This window comes from Plasmodium fragile (assembly GCF_000956335.1).
Source record: "Plasmodium fragile strain nilgiri unplaced genomic scaffold supercont1.9, whole genome shotgun sequence".
NCBI lineage: Eukaryota > Apicomplexa > Aconoidasida > Haemosporida > Plasmodiidae > Plasmodium > Plasmodium fragile.
The window spans coordinates 117,744-141,020 of NW_012192589.1; the positions used below are offsets into that span (position 1 = coordinate 117,744).

At 42.9% G+C, this 23,277-nt stretch overlaps 7 protein-coding genes across 7 annotated transcripts; 5 read left to right on the top strand and 2 right to left on the bottom strand.

Moving 5' to 3' along the window:
• Positions 1-4,414: 4,414 nt before the first annotated feature.
• Positions 4,415-8,495, top strand: AK88_01079 (uncharacterized protein; the record flags this gene model as incomplete). The annotated part of the gene is made up of 3 exons (XM_012478717.1): positions 4,415-4,557; positions 4,755-7,183; positions 7,315-8,495. 3 exons carry the CDS (start codon positions 4,415-4,417, stop codon positions 8,493-8,495), a joined length of 3,753 nt encoding a protein of 1,250 aa, XP_012334140.1.
• Positions 8,496-9,570: 1,075 nt separating this feature from the next.
• Positions 9,571-10,527, top strand: AK88_01080 (uncharacterized protein; the record flags this gene model as incomplete). The annotated part of the gene is made up of 1 exon (XM_012478718.1): positions 9,571-10,527. One exon carries the CDS (start codon positions 9,571-9,573, stop codon positions 10,525-10,527), a length of 957 nt encoding a protein of 318 aa, XP_012334141.1.
• Positions 10,528-11,236: 709 nt separating this feature from the next.
• AK88_01081 (uncharacterized protein) lies at positions 11,237-11,844 on the top strand (the record flags this gene model as incomplete). The annotated part of the gene is made up of 2 exons (XM_012478719.1): positions 11,237-11,447; positions 11,633-11,844. 2 exons carry the CDS (start codon positions 11,237-11,239, stop codon positions 11,842-11,844), a joined length of 423 nt encoding a protein of 140 aa, XP_012334142.1.
• A 1,382-nt stretch (positions 11,845-13,226) lies between these two features.
• Positions 13,227-13,826, top strand: AK88_01082 (uncharacterized protein; the record flags this gene model as incomplete). Its single annotated transcript, XM_012478720.1, has 2 exons — positions 13,227-13,242; positions 13,354-13,826. 2 exons carry the CDS (start codon positions 13,227-13,229, stop codon positions 13,824-13,826), a joined length of 489 nt encoding a protein of 162 aa, XP_012334143.1.
• Positions 13,827-15,088: 1,262 nt separating this feature from the next.
• Positions 15,089-16,822, top strand: AK88_01083 (uncharacterized protein; the record flags this gene model as incomplete). The annotated part of the gene is made up of 1 exon (XM_012478721.1): positions 15,089-16,822. One exon carries the CDS (start codon positions 15,089-15,091, stop codon positions 16,820-16,822), a length of 1,734 nt encoding a protein of 577 aa, XP_012334144.1.
• Positions 16,823-17,234: 412 nt separating this feature from the next.
• AK88_01084 (uncharacterized protein) lies at positions 17,235-17,681 on the bottom strand (the record flags this gene model as incomplete). Its single annotated transcript, XM_012478722.1, has 1 exon — positions 17,235-17,681. One exon carries the CDS (start codon positions 17,679-17,681, stop codon positions 17,235-17,237), a length of 447 nt encoding a protein of 148 aa, XP_012334145.1.
• A 2,985-nt stretch (positions 17,682-20,666) lies between these two features.
• On the bottom strand, positions 20,667-22,367 carry AK88_01085 (uncharacterized protein; the record flags this gene model as incomplete). Its single annotated transcript, XM_012478723.1, has 1 exon — positions 20,667-22,367. One exon carries the CDS (start codon positions 22,365-22,367, stop codon positions 20,667-20,669), a length of 1,701 nt encoding a protein of 566 aa, XP_012334146.1.
• Positions 22,368-23,277: the final 910 nt, after the last annotated feature.

Here is a 23,277-nt window from a genome sequence, read left to right on the forward strand (position 1 = left end):
AAAAAAAAAAAAAAAAAAAAAAAAAAAAAAACAATCTACTGAATTAGCTTTAAACGAAACAATTACACATGGTAACAATTTTTTTTTTTTTTTTTATTTTATTTTATTTTTCAATTCGTTGCAGTTAAACGGAGGCTCTCTTACGCATAAAACTGCGTTCTACAAACTTGCGTACATGTACATGCACAGCGTCGGGCATACGTATGCATGTCGGTATGAGCCCATGTATGTGCACACTTAACATTCGTGCGTACTGCTCACTTGGCGCGCGATCTGCTACACTTTTCGTGACGGGAACGCGTGAGGAACACGTGAGGAACACGTGGACCGAAAGAGCAATTGATAAAAATAGAGGGGAGTCAAGGTGTTGGAAATTCAAAATGGGGGAGGCGCTAAGTGGGGTGGGTACTACACGTTGTACTTCGTGGGACACTACACGCGGGGGAAGTGCTGCGGAGCGAACTGCACAGAAGTACCGTGCTCAAGTAACATATAACGTCAAGCTTATGCTTAAGCGCCTTTTCATGAATGCAACAAGAAAAAAAAAAAAACAAAAAAAGGGGGAGAACATGTGATATGTGGTATACACAAAATGAACATTCCGGATTTTTTTTTTTTTTTTTTTTTTTGTAGAGTAAGCAATGCATCACATGTGACCAGTGCTAAAAATATACATTCACAATATACACCTACATTTGTTGGACATGTCACACGGGAAGCAGCTTACCTGCGAGAGGCGCGAGTGAAAGAAAAGAAGTGCACGTGTACGCGCAAAGTTGGCGACTTGCAAAAGGGAGGGTATGCTTTAACACTGCACGGAAACGTTCACTAAGGTGCCGCAAAAAGATACGACAAAAGCTGTGGCAATTTTTTTGGTGGACGCCCCGCCAGCTCTCGTACCTACTTTAGGCACTTTACACGCCCGCCCCGTACTCGGCGCGATACATACACTTTACGTAAACACCGCATGTGGGTCGACAAATGCCAACATATGCATAACACAATTAAAACGGGAAAATATACGTGCCATGTGTTCGCGCGCACGGTAAACACAAGGAACTAGGGAAAAAAACAAAACACAGTTAAGTGATGCAAAATAATTGCAGGATGCTTTATGCGGGCTCGTCAGTAAGTAAAATCGACTGACGAAAAATTCTACATTTAAAAAAAAAAAAAAAAAAAAATGAAAAAGGTCAACGCGTAAAAAGTGTGCAAAGCTTGCCACTTCCCCACGGAATATCATTTCCAACCGGAGCTATACTTTCCTATACGCTTCCTTTCGCGTTATGGCACTTTGGAATGTTCTACACTACTGAATGGCGCGATTTTGAGTATGTGAAAAAAGAACAAAACAACAAAAAAAAAGCTGTTAGTGGAGTAATGCTATACATGTTTTTTTTTTTTTTTCTCGTATGTACTTAAATAAATATAATTTTTTTTTTTTTTTTTTTTTTGTTTCCTTATGGTGAGCACATATACATGTAAGGGGGGGGGAAAAAAAAAGCAATAATGACGAAACGAACACCATGCTGATGCAGAAGGGGCCAAGGCTCTGATTCTGCACAACGGGGCTTTCAAAGAAAAAAAAAGAAAATGGTTAAGACAGAGGGGGTGGGGAGAAAAAACGAGGCTCGCCCACGAAGAGGCAAAGGTACATGTACATATATATATGTGCGGGACTAAGCACGTTAGTGCGAAGGCGTGTAACACTCAAACACAAATATTTAATTGCGCATATTTTACCAGTATGCACTGGCACACTTATGTTTAAAATACACCTTTCTCGAAGTGCTTAAGCTCGGTGTGCTCTCGTCGAACATGGTGAACATGTCCGTAATGCCCAAGCACCGTGCAATGCACACCAAAACGAAGCAACGGAAATACGCAAAAATTGGTTAACGCTATATTGTACGTTTCTTCGCAGAAGTGGCGTGCTCTTCCTTTCACACATTTATGCAACGGAAATCGCCTTTTAAAAGTGGGTCTATCCAGACGTATTCTTCAATTTGTACACTTCGTGAGTACTGCGCTGGTCACTTTGGTGACCGTTTCGATGTGCGCTCATTGTTTAACGAGCACATCAGCTGGTGCATTCATCCTTTCACGTCATGTAGAAACAAATTTATGTACTGTTCAGACAGTTCTTAACCGACGGTCATATATCTAGCCGTAATGTTCATACTTTTTGGAAAAAAAAAAAAAAAAAAACCACACACACACACACGCATATTTGTCCTGTGGCACATTTTTGTATGAACAATTTATTATTTTTTTTTTTTTGGTGCGGGCTTTGTATGTGTATAAAAAAAAAAAAAAAAAAAAGTTGTAGCTACTTCACCTTCGCTACCTGCCTTTTGTGCGTTTTCCCCACACACTCCAAATGCTTTAATTATTTTTTTTTTTTTTTTACCCCCTTTTGCTCATTCGTTTGGACAAATTCGCCTTTTCATCGCCTATATACGGTGTAGCGAAATTCTCATTTTAAGATCTAACCCAACGGGTGCCTCGTTTTCCCCGCGACATGCCCACATGGCACCATCACTCTACAACGCGTTAACGTTTTGCACATTTTGAAACTCGCCCATATACCTTTGGCCACGTGAGCATATGCGCCCGTTGCGCACAGCCTGATTAAGCTTTTGTACAAGCTACCAAGGGGGCATTCAACAAAAGGTAGTAATTTGATTCGCCCGTTTAATTCTACATTTTCCCATTTTGCGCAAATGACACAACTGCGCAGAGATGGCTTGAAAACACACGAGGATGACCCTTTTTCTGGTAAACTTCTGTAAACCCTCTACATCTCTGTGCATGTTGCATTCACAAAAGGGGGGCAAAAAAAAAAAAGAAAAAAAAACCTAGACCAACGTGTGTGCAAAAATGGAGAAAATGATACCCCCTCAATGCATATGGCCCCTTTACGTTCTAAAATAACTTTTGGTGAGATCCAAATGGAGAATACGCCAACAGGACCGGGGGGAGGTAGAAAAAAGTATGCGAAAAGGAGTTACGTATAGCCTATCCATTATAGCAACCTATGGGGAGGCGCCCGTTTGCCAAAGCAACGCTTCAGTTACATCTGATCGAAAGCGAACGCCTAGCGCTAGAAAAAAACTGTACAAAAAATTGACTCGTTCTAATGATGGCGGCAAACATAATCGTTGAGACTCCCCTGGGTTTGAAATAGGAATATATGTATTCCCACATGGAAGCAGCGTGTAACGGAGTGGAAGCTCACGAAAACTGAACATCATCAATGTACGTCCCTAGTGTAGTAAAAGGAGCTTAGTGCTTCCGAATGAGAGGCACTGAGTAAAAGATACAGCTTTACTTTCACGCATGTAACATTTTTCCGTTCACCACAAATCTGTGCTTTACGCTACTTGCCTCTACACCACAGTGGGAGGTAAATATTTTCACGCCCGGTCGATTATAGCCATTCAAATACAATGTATACATGTAGAAAAAGCTCCGTTGCGCAGTGCAGGTTCCCGGACCGCGTTAGGTATGTGCCCCTCGAACTGGTTCAGCTCCCGTTGGGTGCAACATTGCGAGGAAAAAAAAAAAAAAAAAAATAGTGGAAAAAAAAAGAGAGAAAAAAAAAAAAGGAGAACAAAATAGTAGGTATACATTCGTACAAACAATCTTATACACGTACGTGCACTTCCGTGTAGGTAACGCAAACTCGGCTCGGAAATTCCGAAAGGTCATTTTCGATGCGGAGAACGAGTTGCATGCCCCGTTAGAAAGGCGGCCCGCAGCAAAGTCTGGTTATCATCTGTCGGATTCGACGTAGCACGTGCGTAAAGGCGTAGTTACGTGTCACGTATACGCCACGTACAAGTTGTGCACATGCCGCTTACCTACCGTGTGGCACCTCGTACGCGATAGACGAACGAAGAAGGGAAAATGACGCGGAATGGTAATTCCCCCATTTCCCAGCCCCGAAGAAGCGAAGCGTAACGCGTAGTTATAGAATTCCGTTTGTGAGCCGTCCAGGGAATGCGCAAACAGGTTAATGCGAAAACGTATAGGAGACTAGGTGCGCAAGTCGGCGTAGGCCTGTACCACCAGGAGTACACTACCCCATGCGTGTACCTTGACGCATGCGCGTAGGTATATAATCCTCCCCACCGCAACGCCATATGGTCAGGCATATGCAAACGGAAGATTGGCACACCCGGAGTAGCTTCCCCCCCTTTTTTTTGGTTTTCATTTGTTTTGTAAAACGAGCACGACGAATAACCGAGGGAAACCTCACGCGTTGTCTCCCCTGATGGTTAGCGGAAGGAAGCCAGGACAATGAACCATCTGTTCTGTTGGACGCAATTTCGTTGATCCTCCGTGGTCGAGAATCGGTGCTCTCCCGCGAGCGCGAACCTACTCCCACTCCGCACATGTGAACCTTCCAATCATGAACCACACATTTACCTTTGAAACAAATCTGAACGACATATTCGCTGGAGATGATATCGCCAAGTCTAACAAGAGTTGCGACTACTGCCTGAAGCGGAAGCGCGTGTGCAGGTGCGACACCATCAGGAGGGAGCTGGGCAGGTAGGGTTAACGAGAGATCGGTGCTGAGGTGTGCGGTGCATGCATTGCACGGGGTACCCGCAGATGACGCGTTTGCACGTTGTGTCATGTGAACAGTTCATCGCTTCGCTGAAGCGGGCACAGCGTGTTGCTCTTCATTTGCCCCCCCATTTTACGACTGCCATTTTTCTGTCCATTTTTGGACCCCCCCTTCGCAGCGAGGACGCAACGGAGATAACGGAGCTGCAGGAGCGGAAAAGGTACTACGACGAAATCTGCGACAAGATTGTGGACAAGTACAAAGATGTGGTGAACCGGTTCGAGTACGACAAGGACATCGTGTCCTACATAAAGAAAAATAAAATTAATGATGAGGTTGAATGCGAAGACTGGATTTATTTTTACGAGCTTCTGAAGGAGAGAAAGATAGTGGAAAGGTGCCTCGACACGAAACAGAGCAGGGAACCGTTAACCTTGAACAGCTTTCATTTTGACGAGGAAGCCAATTTTATAAGCTGCCTAAATTACTACCTCAAGGTTCACAAGCTCCACCACGTGATTCACAATTGGATGGGCATGAGTGTGAACCCCTTCGACGAGTACGCGTCGGGGGAGGAACACCACGCTGGAATTGGTAATGGTGGTGATGGGAGCGATGGAGGTGTGTGTTCCTATGAACAGGTGAATGCAAAGAGGGAGCGCCAATCCGGGCCCACCCGCGTAGGACAAACGGACGGGCAGGATAACACCGGGATGCATGTAGCAACACCGATAATAGTAGAGAAAGGGAAAAAATTTCACCCCCTTTATTACTACCTCTACATGCAAGAAAATGAGAGGTGGATTTCAGGTATGAACAACTCGGGTAGCATTCTGCATCCGGAAACTATAAGTCACGTGTGGAATCAAACAGTGAGAGAGAGCAACAAAAAGGTGAAGCTGTTCCAATTGATAACAGCCAATAGTGTAAGCACAGATGACCTGATGGACGATTATTGTAAAAAGGAAAAGAGAAATGAACAGATGGTGGAGCAGAAGAATCATGTTGGAAGAATTAGAAGCATAAGTCAGCTTGTGTGTGGTTTGGGCATGGTAGATATTGGAGGATGTTTCATTATGAAAATAAAATTATCGTTTGACGATTTTCTTCTGTCCATTTTCTCCATCCTTGCTATATGCTTTAAGAAGCTTGAGGTGTACAGACCCTCCTGTTGCCACTTACGCAATGTGGTTTTTTTAATAGGTATACATTTTAATGGGATCACATCTATCTTTTTGTCCAGCTTGAATAATTGGGTGGAGGGAGCACAGAGGGAGATTGCTTCTGTCGTGGTCAGGGGGGAAGGTAATCAGCTAGGTGGGTTAAGGGAAGTCATTTCAGAGGAGTGTATGACTGGAGTGAAAAAGGGAGGAAGAAGTATCATCCCGAGAAAGTGGATCAAGAAAAGTTTCTTTAGAGAATACCAGAACTGCATTCATCATTTTGTGGACTACCTAATTTACTACCTTAAAAAATGTATAAATGTTTCCAACACGAATTTAATGAAGAAGAATATCGAGAACACCAAGAGGATGTACGTTTCGCAATTCTTTGAGGAGCACCGACTTGTGGACATTAGGAAGAAGGACAAGCTGCTCTTCAGACTGCTCGACGATTTGTACTTGGACCAGGCCAGGATCATCCCCCGTATGTGCGAAGCGGGTCGTGCGTACGACGCGGATCGTTCGTACGAAGCGGACCGCGCAGATGAACTGCATCATGTGGACGAGACGGATGTACAGCGTGAGGGGGATAGCGCAGGGGCACCATTTTCAAAGAAGGAGTTACAAAAATTGAGGGCCAGTTTACACATCCCTCCACAAGCAGGAAGAGAGAGACGAGGGGGCATCTTCTTCGAAGGTACGGGCGAATTGAACGACACCAGTGCGAATGAAGGAAATGGTGTGTTTGGAAACCGTCAGGGCAACGTGCACAAGTATCGCAAACAAATCACTGCCCTCTTGAGGAGAATCGACTTTAAGGGAGACAAAGCATCATCTCGTAAGAGGAGAGATAGCAGAATGAACCGCGTTGATGGTACCTCCCGTGGTCTCTTCCAGCTGGACGAAGACCTAATCCGTAAGAGAGTCTTTTCAGTAGATAAAACTCTGCTGGAAAAGCATGAAACAGAATTCGAGGGTCTCCTAAAGAAGCAAGCCTACTTCACGAACAAAAACTGGTTCAGGTGTTACCTTCACAAGGAAGCGTGTAAATTTGAAAATCCCTTTTATTTAGAGAAGGATTTGTACAAGGACATATTACTTTGCAGGAAGCACATCTACTACAACAAGTGCGATGTGGGTATGAACAGTTTAAAGCAGGTTCTGAAGAGGTACGAACCCGTGTGCTCATCGTACGTGATGGATGGACACGAGCTCTGCTGCAGCGTCATTGACTGCCTCTTTGTTTTGAGGAATTGTGCCCACGTGGATCTGACTGAAGACTCGTCATTACTGCGAAACTTTTTAGTCATCAGTGGGGATACCTCATCCAGCGTCTTCTCCTTCTTTTCCAAGTTTGGGTCTGGTTGTCGCGTCCTGCTGCAGGGGTGGGACGGTGACGTCAGCAATGGCGTAAATGGCATCTCAGGCGATAGCCCCAGTACAGGTGAGAGTCTCCCCGCTGTGCCCAATTTCGAGCGCTACGTCGTTACGTCGTTACGTCTCTACATCGCTACATCACTACATCGCTACCTCGTGACGTGTGTAATTTGTTACATCTGTTTCTCCCCCCTTCAGACCCCCGAGACGCGAGTGCCCCCCTAAACGTGCAAGAGCTGTACGAAAGGAAAACGCCCTACAAGTACTTCAGTGAAATGCTGAAGGACAAACTGGGAGACAAAAGCGTTTGCTCCTTCGTGTTCATTGACCTGAACACACAGCTGTTTCAAAACTATGTTCATGTGGTTGAAAAGGAAATAACAACGAAGAATTATTTCGTTGCGAGCTTAATCATATGCTTCAATTATTTGCAGAAGGGGGGTGGTTTGATTATTCATTTGAGCAGCGCCATGACGTTTTTCACAGCCGGTTTGCTCTACGTGTTAGTGTGTGCATTTGAGAGGGTTGACCTCTTTCTGCCCCCCTCCTGTGACGACATCGACTTGGGTTTTTATATATATTGTTATAACTTTGGTGAGAACTACGTGTACCGACACTACGTGCAGTTCATGTGGGAAGCACTCATATGTAATCAGCACCTAGAACAGAAGGTATCTGGTGGTACCATCAACGTTGCGGTCACACCAGGGGAAGATAGTACGAAGAGGAGGAAGAAGAAAAAGGGAGATGTGTATATGTCAGTTCCCCTATTCTTTCTCATGAACAAACACTTTGTTAATCTGCTAAAGCGATTTAACTTTTTTTACTTTTCCCACCACATAAATGTGTGCATGCAATATTTAAAGGAGCCAAAATATTTCTACCATAATAGGACGTTAATCAAATGTCTAATTACTCATTTTTTTCGAGCCTATGTTTTGCCTCAGGAGGTGGGCAGATCCTTTGGCCGGGTCTTCAAATCGGTTAGCATTCACTGTGACGACGATGGTAGTGACCTACTTGATGAGAGTGCAGATGATGAGGACAACACGTTTGGAAGTGATCACCTACCGACGGGAGATGAAGTGGAGAGTGACTTGTCCAGCCTGGATCTGTCCGACCACGGTGAGGAAGTCCAAGGGGGCGCTGCTTCCCCTGAGAGGAACAAGAGGAAGAAGCAAAAAATCAGGAGCGCCACCAGCACCAGTCGTAGTCCCAGCCGAAGTGGTAGTGGTGATGCGTACAGGCAGCGGGTGGCCAACGAGGAAAGCGACTTGGACCGCTCCTCCAGTGAATCAAATTACTCCTTAGCCTTTGAGTACAAAAATGTACCCAGCGAAATATCCGTGTCGGAGACGGCCTGGGGCGACAGCTCGTAGGGCGCGTCCCCGACAAGCACTCGCACGTGCACAAGTGCATAGTGCAGCGGAGAAGTGCGTAGCACGGTGCAAACATGCATAACGCAGCGGAGCGCCGTAGGGAGGGTAACATTTTACCTCAGTACGAACCGAATGCCTTCCCATATTATATTCACCACGTTGTTTCTTTTCCTCCTCTATATGAATTGATCAAAACACATCAGTGTCATGTGTATCTCTCCGCTTCACCAGTGTGGTTTACTTCCATTTGTGCTTATCCCGCGCGAGGCCTACCTTCCACGCGCTGGGCACATTGTGCCGTAGAACCACCACCCGTAAAGAGAGACCTCTTTTTTTTTTTTTTTTTTTTTTAACCTGACAAAGGACTCATTTTATAGCGGTCCACCTGATTAGGACCAATTGTATCTCCTGGGCAAAGGTGTGTGTGTGTGTGTATATATGTGTCGTTGGCCCCACAAATGTCGCTGCTTTTAATGTAAAAAGGGTGTAGAGAAGAAATATATATATATTCGCTTGTGTTTCCAAAATGGGGAGTTGCCCCTTACGCATTCTTTATCCGCTGCTGCTACGCTGTGAAGGTTTCGTGGGGCACAAACTGAACCTTTCACGACGATGCGCATTGTGGATTGGGAAAGAAGATGGTTCATTTTGCCCAACGGAAAAAAAGGAGCTATGCTCAGTCCGCACTGTTGCCCCGTTCCACCTTTTATTTTAATTTTTTTTTTTTTTTTCCACAATGGTTAAATTTTTTTTTAAAGATGAAGCCAGCTAGCTAATTGCATCCTGAACGGGCTTGCGAGTGTAGTCCACTTTAAAAAAAAAAAAAAATCTAAACTAGTGCCAAGAGCAGTTTCATCCCGCACTTGGTGGTCAGCCTGATTAGGCGCATCACTTCGTAATCACCAACACCGATGCTCCGCTTCGCTGCTAAGGGTTACGCGCTTGTCCCATGGTTGTGGCACTCGGGAAACTGCTTCTGCGTGGCAATAGAAGATGGCCGAGTGGTGTGCCCCCACTTGACAAAGGCGGGAGTGTTGCCGGTGGGAGCATCGGCGACGTGGGAGATGTGCAGAACATGATAGACCCTCCGTTACGACAGGACGAGGATTACCCATCGTATGTGCAACCAGATGAGAAGAGCAGCTACGTAAGGTGGGCCGAAAGCTGGCAAAACCCAAATGTAAAGGGCAGTGAAGAAAAAGAAAAAAGAGGTTACTATGGCACCTACCCAGTTAGCGATAACCCCGCATACACAGTGCCCTACAGATATAAAGTGGTTATTCCTACGCGGCGCAAAAAGGTGAAAGGGATTTCAGATGCGAATGAGCAAAAGAGGGGAGAGAAAAGCAAAGGAGAACCCAATGACCCTGCGGAAAACATAAAAGAGGAGTACAGTCGAGATGTGAGCAACCAGCTTAGTTACTCCGATTTCGTAGGGTTCAGAAATCCAACCCTAGAGACAATGGACAACTACAGATACTGGCAAGATACTGGATTCAAAAAATTTCTGCATCGAACCTTCCCCATAAAATTACCTGAACATAAAACATTGAACCCTGTATTTAGAGAGTACATTTACTTTCTTCATTCCTTGGACCCGTTTCGTTTTTCTGTGAAGAAGCTGAGTGAGAGATACTTCCTCTCACAAAAGTGTATCCAATCCATTTACAAGGAGGAAAGTGTGAAGCGATTCCTTAAAGAAAATGACCTCTGTGATGAAAAGACAAAACGAATTAGCAAAAACGAAGCCGTGTTAAAAATTAAAGAATTAATATATGCACAAAAATTAGGGTACAAAGATATTGGTGATTTTGAAAATGTAAAAAATGAAGACGACCAATTCCAGGGACATAAAAACACCTTCGATGTTATCAACAGGCAGGTTATTCAGGTGGAGTCCATTTCTGCCTTTCCATTACCGGACCGGCGGGACCCCGTGCCTAAGCGTGTGGACGTAGATATCCCGGTGGGCAACTCTGCAAATGTAAAAATTATGAATTGGGTCAACCCTAACGATAAGGTCGTTTTTTAATCGGCGCCATCATCAACGAATGCCATTTTACAGAGGATTGCCCTCGCGTCCTTTTCTGCGCCAAGTGGACATTTTTTTCATCTTTGCGCGCCGCACACCCCACCCAGCGGCAGATTTGTTCTTTTTTTTTTTTTTTTTTTTTTGGTGCAAATTGTTGTGCGTCTTTTGCGCATGCGCGTGGTTAGTAGTGTTGAGATGAACGTTAATGGGAACGTTAAAATGAGATAATGAATGGACCACGTTGTGACACCTCTGAATGGCTGCAGAACTATTTTGCATGTATTGCATACCCACGCGCATTACCGGGTGCCGCAAACGAATGCCCATTTTTTGACGTGGACACATGATAAAAAAAAAAAAAAAAAAAAAATTTCACCTTTTGTTTTTCCGTACCCCCCAGTGGCACACACAAAAAAAAAAACCATTATCCATATAATATTTTTATTGTCTTTGTTTTTGCCCATTTGAGGGTATTTCGCTCTCATTTGTATCGGAGGCTGAGGGCATCCTCGATTTATTTCAGGTGTGCATGTTGGAGGTGGGGGGGACCACGCGGCGTTGAGGCGGTCTCACAGGTGTGTGCGGAAAAGAACATACAATAGTGGGTTCATTTCGCCATTTCGTTTATTCCTCTTTTTTTCCTGTCTTTTTTTTTTTTTTTTGCCTACCAACTGGTCATCCCCACACTCACACTGACGCAGACCGTAGGATGAAGCTGCCGTTCGGAATTGTCCTGTCGGTTATGCTCCTCCTGGGGCTAATCTGCGCAAAGGATAACCCCACCAAAGTGATCACGAAAGATAAGTACCGAAATAAATTTCGTAAACATCACAAGATACCCACCTTAAGTAACGACGCGGATCGAAATTTCCTTCAGATGAAGTCTGCGCATATTTACAACCCGTCCTTAGCGTACAGAGGTTCGTCCTTTGCATGGTGCCTCCCCTCCCTTTCCCCTTTTTTTGGGGGCAGCTAATCCGGATTGCTACAGCCGAAGCACCGTGTAAAAAAAAAGTAATTGTTATACAAATGTGCATGCTTTTACCCTTTTTGTATGCTCACTTGCACATCCCCCACATGCTTACGCGCATTTCTCCTCCCGCAGACCTATTCGATAACAACGCAATGGGAACCTCCACCATTTATTACAACCGCCTCATGTGGGGGGCCATTATCTTCCTGATCATGTTCATACTGGTGAGCACCATAGGGGTGTTTCTGTACGTAAACAACTTGGAGAACAGCGCGCCGAAGAAGAGGCATGTGAAGAACGCCACAAACTACTATGTCGTCAATCCGATCGTGCCCTACGCTTAGGGTGTTAATCGGGGTGGAGCAAACCTAAGTGCAGTTGGACACAAGCGGAGGGTCACCAACGATGTTTTTCCCTCTGTTGTGTAATATGTCAAACATTGAAGAAGATTTTTTTTTTTTCTTTTTTTTTTTTTTTTTCCCTCTTGAATGTGATTACGAGAAAACTTTTTTGGAGAACATTCCCCCTTTGCGGGATGAATTAGAAAAAAAAAAAAAAAAAAACTGTGACACCTGTGACTGATTCTTCCAATGGGCAGTTCAATCTGTGCTTAAAAATTATGCATCCCACGAAGGGCATGCATTTTCCGTTTTTCCTCCTTGAAGGATGTCATTGTGGAGGAACGGGTCGAGAGAAACGTCTCCTAACTTGGACTAGCACTTTTATCTACCAATGCGTGGACAGGAATGGCCTACCATCAAAACGTCCTTTGTGGTCACAAAACTTTGTGAGGTACCCTTGCTGATATTATTCTTGTCGAAGTGGCCCCCACCACCCCCGCACCTGATGAGGTTCCTTTCTCTTCACCCAATCACGATTCTCCTCTTTTCCGTGTATGGTTGACCGTGGTGAGGTGCACACACTGCAGAGGAAGGGAGTAGCGGTTAGCCCATCCGCGTTAAAACAAAAAAAAAAAAAAGAACCTGCCTTCACCACACACACGCATGCAGGCACACAATGACTTGGCTCACATGTTTCCGTTTTTCGCGCACAGGACCGTTCGCAACTAATTTGATTCTCTTCCCCTTAAGTGTGTGTTTTTTTTTTTTTTTTTCCTATCCCATGTGTATATATTTAGCTAGTTGTTCATATTTTTTTTTTTTTTTTTTTTTTCTGCTAGCGATTTTACCCATTTTTCGGTGTGTAAAAAAAGATTGCTTTGTCGCGTAGTTATTTTGTTCCATCTGGGGGAATCGAATCACCACGCGTGTAATCGCTGCCAGTAATCCCACCTTGTCATTTGTTTGTTGCACCGCGGATTGCATGTCCCGCCTGTGCTCTGTCGAAAAAAGAAATTGCCGCAGGGAGAACGGAAGCGCGTTGGGGGAACCACCCTAGGGGAAAAAAAAAAAAAAAAAAAAAAAGGCGTGGATCGGGGGAACCTAAAAAAAAGGCGCAAAAGAGGCAGCGATAGAGTAAGAACAGAACGCAGGGGAAATCAAGTGGATAAACCCTAGAGGAATGAACCAACCCATAGAAACCATCCCGGAAATGGGACACCGATGTCACCATCGCCAGTTTCACCCAGCGTGACGCACCCCGCAAAAGGCAGTTCCAAATTTTCTCCTGTGAAATTTTGTCCCCATCTGGGAATTCACACTCTCCTAATAAACCACCACCACTATCTCTTTTTAAACAATCATTTTGGGTAACAACGGTTTACAAGATGACTAGCGAAGGAGGTAGGAAAAAAAAAAAAAAAAAAAAAAAAAAAAAAAACATTTCACTACACTCTTCTGTTAATATGCACACCATATCCCCCCCAAACCCTACACACACACACACAACTGCAGCTGTCAAATTGAAGGACAACCAATGGGATGTGTCCAACTACAAGAATGAAAAATTAGTTACACTGGACCAAGTACAAGTAAACAATGCAGTGAACATATATCACTGTGAAGGAACCACATTCGTAATTGAAAATGATAAATTCAAATCGCTTGCTATGCACAAGTGTGTCAAGTGTAACGTCGTTTTAAAAAACCTAATTTCATCCATTGAAATAATTAGTTCGAATAAAGTCAAGGTACAGGTCCTGGGTAATTGCTCTTCCTTTTCGATTGACAAATCTCAGGGAGTGCAATTTTATTTGTCCAAGCAAAACACAGAGTCCGAGTTTACCACAGCACTGTCATCCGAAATGAACATTCATCTTGAAAATGAAAATGGAGAGTGGACAGAAATTGCAATTCCGGAGCAGTACCAACATCGCCTAGAAAATGGAAAGCTCCGGACAAGAGTATCAGATCTGTACAAATTTTAAAATGGTCAAACACAGTGCATTTTCAGATTAACCCCACCAGTTGGTGACTTGCACAAAAAAGAGGGGGGGGGGGGGGCGAAGCATAATATATCACTCGAAGTTATCCCACTATTATTTTTTATTTATTTATTTTTATTATTTATTTTTTTTTTTTATTCATTTGTCCATACACATCTGGTCTTCTTTCCTTCCCTTTTTATGCCTCGTGCATGTGCCTAGTTTCCTCACACCCCCTTAACCATCCTCCATAACCGGTTGCGAATTGTCCCTGTTTCTCATTGTTGCACATTTTGTGTCACTAACATTTGACCCTTCCTACGGGTGGACTTTTGTGGACTTTTGTGGACTTATAATGCAGGAGGCCAAAAAGGCATCACTATGTCAACACGGTGATTAGATTAGTAACAAAAAGGAGAAAAAAAAAAAAAAAAAACGGTTTGAAGGAAGCTTTTTTCCTCCAATTCAAGCTGGAACTCCCTGAATTGGTGAGGTTTTTCCTCATATGCCTTGTGGAGCAAAACGTGTTCGTCATCGTGACAACATTTTTTTATTTTTTTTTCCTGTTATATATTGTGTGCTTACAAGGTTATCTTATCACACCTGTGCAGAATGGAGGATATTTTATAGAGGGTCATATCTCAGGGACGAATGCTTACATCATTCGCGTAACCCACCTCGGTACACATGCGTTCCTCCCGCCCCCCTATAGAGGGTCCATCCCACTTGCTTGTCACAAAATAACGTAGCGCAATTATATGTCAACGGGGGGCCATGTTCGAAGCGGCTTCACCTGAATGTTACCCCACCTCCGGAAGAGAAACGCACCTTTCTTTCTCCCTCAAATATGCAAAAAAAAAAAAATAATAATAATAATAAATAAATAAATAAATATAAAAGAAACTACAAAAAAAAATAGAAGAAAAAAAAAAGTCAATCTCTACACAATATTAGAACCACGTGACCACCAAATGGTAAATCCAAAGTGATATAGTAAACAAAAGGCTAGCAGCCCGTGCGGAAAGCGACCGAGCATATACGTTTTTCTTTCAGTTTCCACGTTAGAGGAGTTTTATCCCCGAGTGTTCAACGCGGTCAAGAGGGGGAAAAAAAAAAAAAATACCTGTTGTTCCGAACGCGCATGTGCAGGCGGGCAGTTAGAAAAAATTGCATACCTGGGCAGAAACGCCGCACAAGCTAAAATTGCACCTTCCACATTAGGAAAAACGCCTTACAACTTTATACCGTGCTGCCTACTGTGAAAAATGCGAATTTTGAAGAAGGCCGTTAACCGATGGGGCTTGGCGGTGGCACCGCCCCCCCTAGGAAGCAGGAAGGTGTGTTGCCTCCCCGGTGTGCACAAGGCATTGGGCAGCGTAGGCAGCATAGGTAACAGCGGCAACATGATCACCAACAGTGGACCGGTGAACAGTGCCAACCCATTCGAGGGGAAGCGAAATATGGCCAGCAGTACGAGCGTGTCCTACGCGAAGGACAATCAAACGGAAGAACAAATGAGCAACGATGAAATCATCAAATTTTTTGAAGAAAATAAAAATATGAACATAGACAAGCTGTATAACATGGTGAAAAATTTAAGTAGAAAAAAAATGGAGGAAAGAAAAAAAATTGTGGAGGATGACAAATTTATCAGCATCCTTGAAGAAATTGAAAACAGAATAAGCATAATGAACACGAGGTATTTGTGCAATTTCTCCCTACGGTTGGCCAGCCTGTCGATCAACAATGATGATATAAAAAAATTATTGACCAAAATAAGTGACCAGGTTTTAAAAAAAATGAATGTGAATCCTCGAGACATGGTTGGAATATGTTTTGCGTTAAGTCTGTGCAACAATGTCAATGAGTATTTTTTTGAACATGTAAAAAAGGAAACCATTTCTAACATCGATGCGTACACTCCGACTTTGCTAACACAGTTACTGGAGAGTATGAGGCTGTCCCAGAATTTGGACATTGAGTTAACCAATTTGATCATCGAGAAAATGTGTGAAGAAATTGATCGCTTTACAACAAAAGACGTGACACTCGCATTGAAGACGTTGTCCATGGCTGGTATCCCCCGAGGTTTTCTCATCAGACGTTTATGCAATCTCGTATTTGACAATATATCTCATTTTCATCATTCTGCATTGGTAAATATTTTATACAATTTAACCAAACTGAAATTCACTACGACAAATCATATTGATGTGATTTACAAAAATGTAGAAGAACATTTGGAAGATTGTAACGTCACGACGCTGTGTGAATTGCTGTACACTTTTTACATGAACGAAATAAATGAAGAAAATAAAATTCGCAAAATTTTTGATCATATAAATTATGACCATTTTAATACAACAAAAACGGCTGTCATTATCGATTTTGTGCATGCTGCTACGTATTACAAGAATTATGTGGATCGGGAAAAGTTAACCAAATTAATTAACTTGCTGTTCGAGCGCAATGTGCCCAAGTCACTCACACTCATTGCCAAGATAAGGGAACCCATTTATTTTCTTGCAGGGGATGAACAATTTATGTTCGATTTGAACAATGTGTCCCCCTCGTGGCTAAATGCCATGAATGACTTCCTCCGAATTGATCACGAAAAACTGCAAGCGTTGAAAACATTTCATGAAGTACAAAATGTGCTAAATACAATTGCGCCAAATTTTAAGTTAAATTTTGTTCCCCTACAAATTGTCAATTCCTTCTCAGTGGACTTTATCGAAAATGAAAAAAAAATCATCATCGATTTGGACACCATTGTCAGGCATACATCCTTCCAAATGAAACACAAGCACTTTGAAAAATTGGGATATAAAACTGCCAAAATTCACTTTTGGAAATGGAGAAAATGTAGATCGGAAAAAGAACAACAGAACTATTTGTCTGACATCATTTACTCTGTCACCGATAGACGGGCAAGCGCCACAGAGGAGCCCGCCGGAGAAAGTGCCGAGGAAAAAAAAATCAGCGCTGCACAGGCGTGACTGTACAGGATACTATATAGGGTTATACCCCGCGCGTGTACACAACACACACATCACACGCGGGCGAAAATAACCCCTCTATGTTGCCTTATCCATGGTTAAGCAAATACTCCCAACAAGGGGGAAAACCCAATGTTATCTCACATCCTGTTCTGTAATGGGCCTTCTTCATGGTTTTACCACACAATGCGCAACCTTCTTTGCGCTGTCGGAAAAAAAACAAATATACCTTACTTGTTAAGGCAAAAATTTTACCTTATGCTCCTGTCCAGGTAGCTATTTTTTTTAATTTTTTTTTTTTTTTTGGACTAACCAAAATGTTATGAACAGTTCGTGCAACTGTTTGGAAAAAAAAAAAAAAACACAAATGCATTTACGCAGTAGTACACAGCGGAGGAATAAATGATTGGAGCTAAACAACGCCCCCCTTGTCGCCCCCGTCTTGCACGTCGCTCTTCTCGCAGCTGAAAGGCCAACTCTGCGAAAAGGAATAGTCCGTCAGCTCTGGCTTCCTGTACTTAAATCTGCTGGTCTCGTTGAAAATTTTAAAGTACTCCAACACCTTTACATAATTCGTGGGCTTATCTATTGCTTCCGCCTGGTTGATGGACGACAGACATTGCAAATACCGCGTGCCTTCTATTCTGCACTTGGAAAAGGTGTGCGGATACTTCCTCAAGCAGTTGATAAATTTCCCCCATAAACTATCACACGGATTTTTCTCAAACTTCCTTTGATTTTTTTTCTGAATTTTGTGCAAAATTTCTTTCCCCTGCCACCATTCAATTGGGGGGAAGTGCTTCTGCAGCTTCGCAACTGGAAATAACAACTCGTTATTCCTCTTTTTGCTGCAGCCCATTTATGAGGTGCTCGGGTGGGGGTATAAAATGGCGATATAGCACTCTTAGTGGACACGTGTACACTCACGTGAGTGGCATCAACGTATTGTTAAGACAACCCTCGCGGGAAAAGAACGAATCAACTGTTAAATCCACTTCGTCATGGATCAGCTCATATAGTAACTGTCAAAATGGAAAATTTCCTACTAATCCTGCTTTTACACAATTCTGTTCGCATGCCTTTATGCCAGTCGTGGCCACCTTTGCAGCGCGCACCTAATAGTTATGCTTTCACGTAACGGTTGTGTGCACGTTGCGCGCGTCAACACTAGCTAGTGAAAAACTGCGTGTGTGGCAATTCGATCTACGCTAACCCCCTTTTCGCACAAGAGGGAGAAACTAAATGAATCATACATATCAACGGAGTACTAATCATAGTGTTCAAGCCGACACACGGTCCTCCTTCACAATTTTACATTTTTAAGGCGTTCCACATAAGGCCTTACAACAGCATAGTATGCGTATTACTATACGGTGTTGTCATTTTTTTTTTTTTTTTTGTTATGGGAAAGGTGGAGAAGGCAATATACATTTATACACCAGGCCACTTCGAATTATGTTCGAATTACATGAATTTTTAATTTTTTTTCCACTCCTTTAAAAGAGCCTTTCGGTGATGCTTTAAAATTTTTAACCCCCATTTTGCGTGCACGCACATAAATGTTGGATAGGTGTAAGCATATGGAATAATAGCATTCACCTGTGCAAGAGCGGTACCGTCATGTTTTTTCCCCTTTTTTTCTTTTTTTTTTTGTCGAACCACCCACCTTCTGCTGCACCTATAGCTTTGCGCTTTATCCCGAACGGATACTACTTTGCATGAGAATGGGTAAAGAGATCTTTTAATTAGCCTAATCTGGCGCAAAGTGCAGTAGCCGTGAATGTGCAGTGTGCATACGGGAAGATACGGGCCATGGTCAAAGTAAATATTATGCCTTTTATTTTGTTCAGCCTGTGGTGTCAAGGTAGCTGTTTTCTTTATGCAAATTTTTTTTTTTTTCTGGGTAGCCATTTTGTAAAATTTTTATCCAAAAATGGCTGTTAATTTTTTTTTTTCTTTCTTTTTTTGGATAGCCATTTTGCAGAATTTTACCAAAAAATGTGAACGGCTCATTTAATTTTTCTTTTTTTTTTTTTCGGAATTTGTAAAATATTTGCAAAATTATAAACAGTTAATATATTTTTTTTTTTTTTTTTAATAAATAATTTATATTTTTTTTTGAAAAATATGAACTGTTCATATTAAATTTTTTTTTTTTTTTTTTTTTTTTTTTTTTGAATATGATGCAACCATATGGGGGCCGCAGTTTATAGAGCTTTTTTTTGAAAAGGAAAAATGACGAGAAGGTGAAGTGAAGGCCTAGTGTTAGCACAATGGAACAAAGATGAAGAACTGCTGGAAAGATGGTATATTTAAAAGTGGGGTGAGCCCCCCCCACACACACACACCAGCACCACATGTTAAACGGTGCCATGGAGGAGCTCTCAAAGGATGAGGAAAGCATATTATGGCAAGTGTAAAGAGTCACTTTGGCGAAGAAGGCGACCCCTCAAGTTGGGGCAAGATTTTCCGGGGATGTGCAGCAGTTGCGGCCGAACGGAGATAGGAAAAAGGTGTGTAAAAGGAGAACTTGTATAGCATAGCCAACCCAGTTACTGAGGACGAAGGGAAGAGCGGAAGAACGAGGAGAGGACCCGCGCACGATTGCATAAACCCCGCGACGCGGACCAATTTAACATAATAATGTTACGCGCAGAAAATGTACAGAAAATTTGTTTTCAAATTTTCATTTCATCTGCTGGGAAAGTCCCCGAGATAGGGAATTCTCTATTTAGAGTTGTCCCCTATTAGGAAAGCTAGTAACCTGATAAGTTACGTATCTTATAGTATCCTTGCATGGAAAGCTATTTTAGCAACCTGTCCAAGGCATGTGAAATGGAGAGTTAAATGTAACATGTGCTGCCGTCGGTGGCATAACGGAATGGGGCTTATACATATGTTAAATTCCCGCGTCGCGCCGTGTCTGCCTGCGAGTGTGCGCGCGCAGGGCTGCGTTTCCCCTGCAGGTTGGTCGGCAACATAGCTGCATAACGGCTTAGTTGCGTGACCGTTTAGCTGGTTAATTTTTGTTGACCTCTTTTCGGTAACTACAACGCAGCGTCTGCTTTTTTTTTTTTTTTTTAGTGTTTCATTTTACACCCATGTTTACCCCACACACACACAATAACAAACTCCCCGCACTGCAAACTTCGAAACAGTCTGCTGTGCAATTTTAAAAAAACACATTAAAAAAAAATGAGCCCACGAAATGTGAAGGCGTTAATTATAAATGAGAAAGGGCTTCCCACACTGAACATCATCGTCTGTTGTGTCTCTCCGTCATTCTGATGCGCAGTTTTTGTTTTGACTTTCGGCCAACGCCCTATTGAGCCACGCACATGGTCGAGCAAAGATAAAACGCAACGGGTGTCCAATTCCACTTCGAAAGGCTTTTGCCTTATTTTTTACTCTTTCGAAATAGTGAACGGTCCACGGGAAAAAAAAGAAAAGAAAGGAAAGGAAAACTTTAAATTGTATATTAAAAATGTTAAGCTGATAAGGGAAAAATATAAAAACTGTAAATTTTAAAATTTTACAAGAATGATGTAAAAAAAAACAAATAAGCATATGCGAATGTGAAAGAGGGCGTAAATGGAGGTAAAAAGGTTACAACACAAAAGGACGGGAAAAAGGAGAGGGTATACATTAACGGGCGTGCGAGGATGTACAAAATGGATCACAACATGGAGGTGTGGTTTATGCACAAGTTTAACATGCATTTTTTGCATGCATTTTGTATATGCAATTTTTCACGCAATTTTTCAGGCATTTTTACACGCATTTTTTGCACACACTTTTTGCACACACTTTTTGCACACACTTGAGGCGTGCGCCGAGGTTTGCTCTATGACGTGGCCTCCTCCTGGTGAATGTCCTCAATGGCTCGCTCATAGTTTCGCATGTACAAAATGGTGAGGGGGAGGAACATAATGATGAACACGATGACTAGCAACAGTACGACATTGGTGGGGTCGATGCTTTTCCCGTCCGTGCTCAAAATCTGATTGTAAAGATTTTCACACAAAAGAGAAAAGAGACCTCCACAGAGGCTGGCAAAACCAAGAAGCTTTCCAAACACAACGGATGGAAAGGAGTTTTGAATAAAGCAATAAATTTGACTCGTGTAAATACTCGTGACGCACATGTACAGGAAGGCGGAGACCAGTCCAGCTGTTCGGTGCTTGATCAATGCCGTCAAATGCATTATTGCAGAACAGGCATTCATGAGAATAATTATAATCGCCGCTCCATACTTGTTTATAAATCTTCCAAATATAATACAAGGGATGCAGGAAATGGGCATCATTATGTTTATAACATTGATAATGGATAGGTCGTAGCTAAAATAGGTGTCTGTGACCATACCGTAAAAGACTGTGGAAATGTTAAAAATAACAAAATACACAATTATACATATACTTGGGTAGCTTAAGAGGACCTTAAAAAATAGGGTTATGCTTTTTTTGTGGAAGTCTGAACCTTCATGACTTAACGCTTTGGAAGATTTTGTTTCTTGTTTTTTATGAACACCCGACATGGTACTTGCCCCTCCTTTGCTATTCATACTTTTGCGACTTGTTCCACTGGCAAATTTTTCCTTTGCCTTTTGACCATTTTTCAGTGTACTTCCCCACGTAGAGGGTGTTGTATTTGTATGATTTCCATTTCTTCCTTTATAACCCTCTGATGGTTCATTATCGAATGGATGCATCTCCACATCCACTTCATCATTCGTTTGGCTAGTAACTATTCTTGTGTCTCCTCTTCCACGATGGCCATTCCCTTCTATACTGCTCTTCCTGCTTTGCTCTTTTTCCAGGTAGTAATCTAATCCCTTGAAGGGCTTAAGGGGTAGTAGAAAAATGGCCACCAATAAACAAGGTACCAGTATTAAAAATATGTACCCGTAACAAATGTATGGAAATGCAAGAGAAGGGTACTTGCGGCAAATGAAGTTAAGTGTAGCTGGGACGGCGTAACTCAACGACGCAGCTGCTCCCACGACGGTCAGGATGAATGTGGAGGCATCTGGAAACAGATTGGAAATGGTTAAAACTGGGATGAAGGCAGTGTCCGCACCCAACCCTAGAAACACAAAACTGAGGAAAGTTGTATCCACCTTGGTGGTATCAATGGACAATAAAACCCATGATATGATGTTACACGTCTGTCCTATTATGGCTGTAAATTTGGGTCCAATATGATCAAATAAAAAGCCACAAAAAACAGACATGGTAAAATGTATAGCTAGCGTCATTGGGTACAGGCTGTTTATTCGCTTGTACTGAGGGGACAGGGTGATGTCTGGGTACTCTATGGTGTTGAGGCTCTTATACTTTCCCACGCTCAGCAACAAATTGCGAATTGCGCTCCAGTCAAAGTAGATGCAGGCGGAGGTCGCTGTGTATATCACAATGATTACTAGCAGCAGGCATCTGCCTATGTTGAATGGCGTTTTTTGCTGGGCACCCGGTAAATTCGGGTCCGCTTTCAGCTGCAGCCCCTTCAGGCACGCCAGGCACCGGTTCTCCTGTGTGTCCTTCATGGCGGGGCAACTAAATAGGAAGGGTCACAGGGCAAAAGCGTAGTTACAAAGGAAGGATCCACTCTGTGCAGTCACACTACGTTAGTGTTTCCCCACGGTGTCCCTTTTCCCCACCGCACAGCTCGCTCAAACGCCAAGCGTCTACCTCAGCTGTACAAAAGTAACAGGGGTAAGCCGTGCTTACGAGATAATGGCATAAAAAATTGTAACAAGGGAGGTGTAAAAAAAAAAAAAATCTCACACAGCGTTAAAAAAAAAAAAAAAAAAAAAAAAAAAAAAAAAAAAAATTAAATTCAGTCAACGTGCGTCGAATTTGTTCGAATTGATCCCAACTGAGGTGACTTTAAATTGAGTTCACTTCGAACTGAAAGGAAATATAAAGTGGCTTCCCAAAGTTGTGCTTGTTTCATGCACCCTTCGCCCCTTTGAGCCCAAAGGGTAAATCTCCATCGTTCGAATGCATCCCCCCCTAATGGAGCTGTACGGGCCCTCTCCAACGTACGCACTGGTGTGTGGGGGGGGAGAGAGTAAAACACGCGCATGCGGTTTCACCTCTCATTATAATTGCGGCATGCCACTTGCATAGCCAATGGAAGTGTGTTCTCTTCGGCGAATTGTAGCAGCTCGCGGCCCAGTTGCAAACTCCTGTGTGGATTTTTTTTTTTTTTTTTTTTGCCTCGTTGCGGTTCTTTTTTTTTCCCCCTGTTGTGGTCACTTTTTTTGTGGCTTCCCCCTCTTTTGCTTTTTCGCCCTTGTGTACTAGTTTGGATTTTTCTGCTCTTCTTCTCGCCTACATGGCTCGGCCACCATTGGGCTCAAACTCCCTAGGGCGCATGCGCGTCTCGCGTTCCTCTCAGTGGTGTGACAGTTTGTACGATGGGAAGGAAAACAAAAAAAAAAAAAAAAAAAA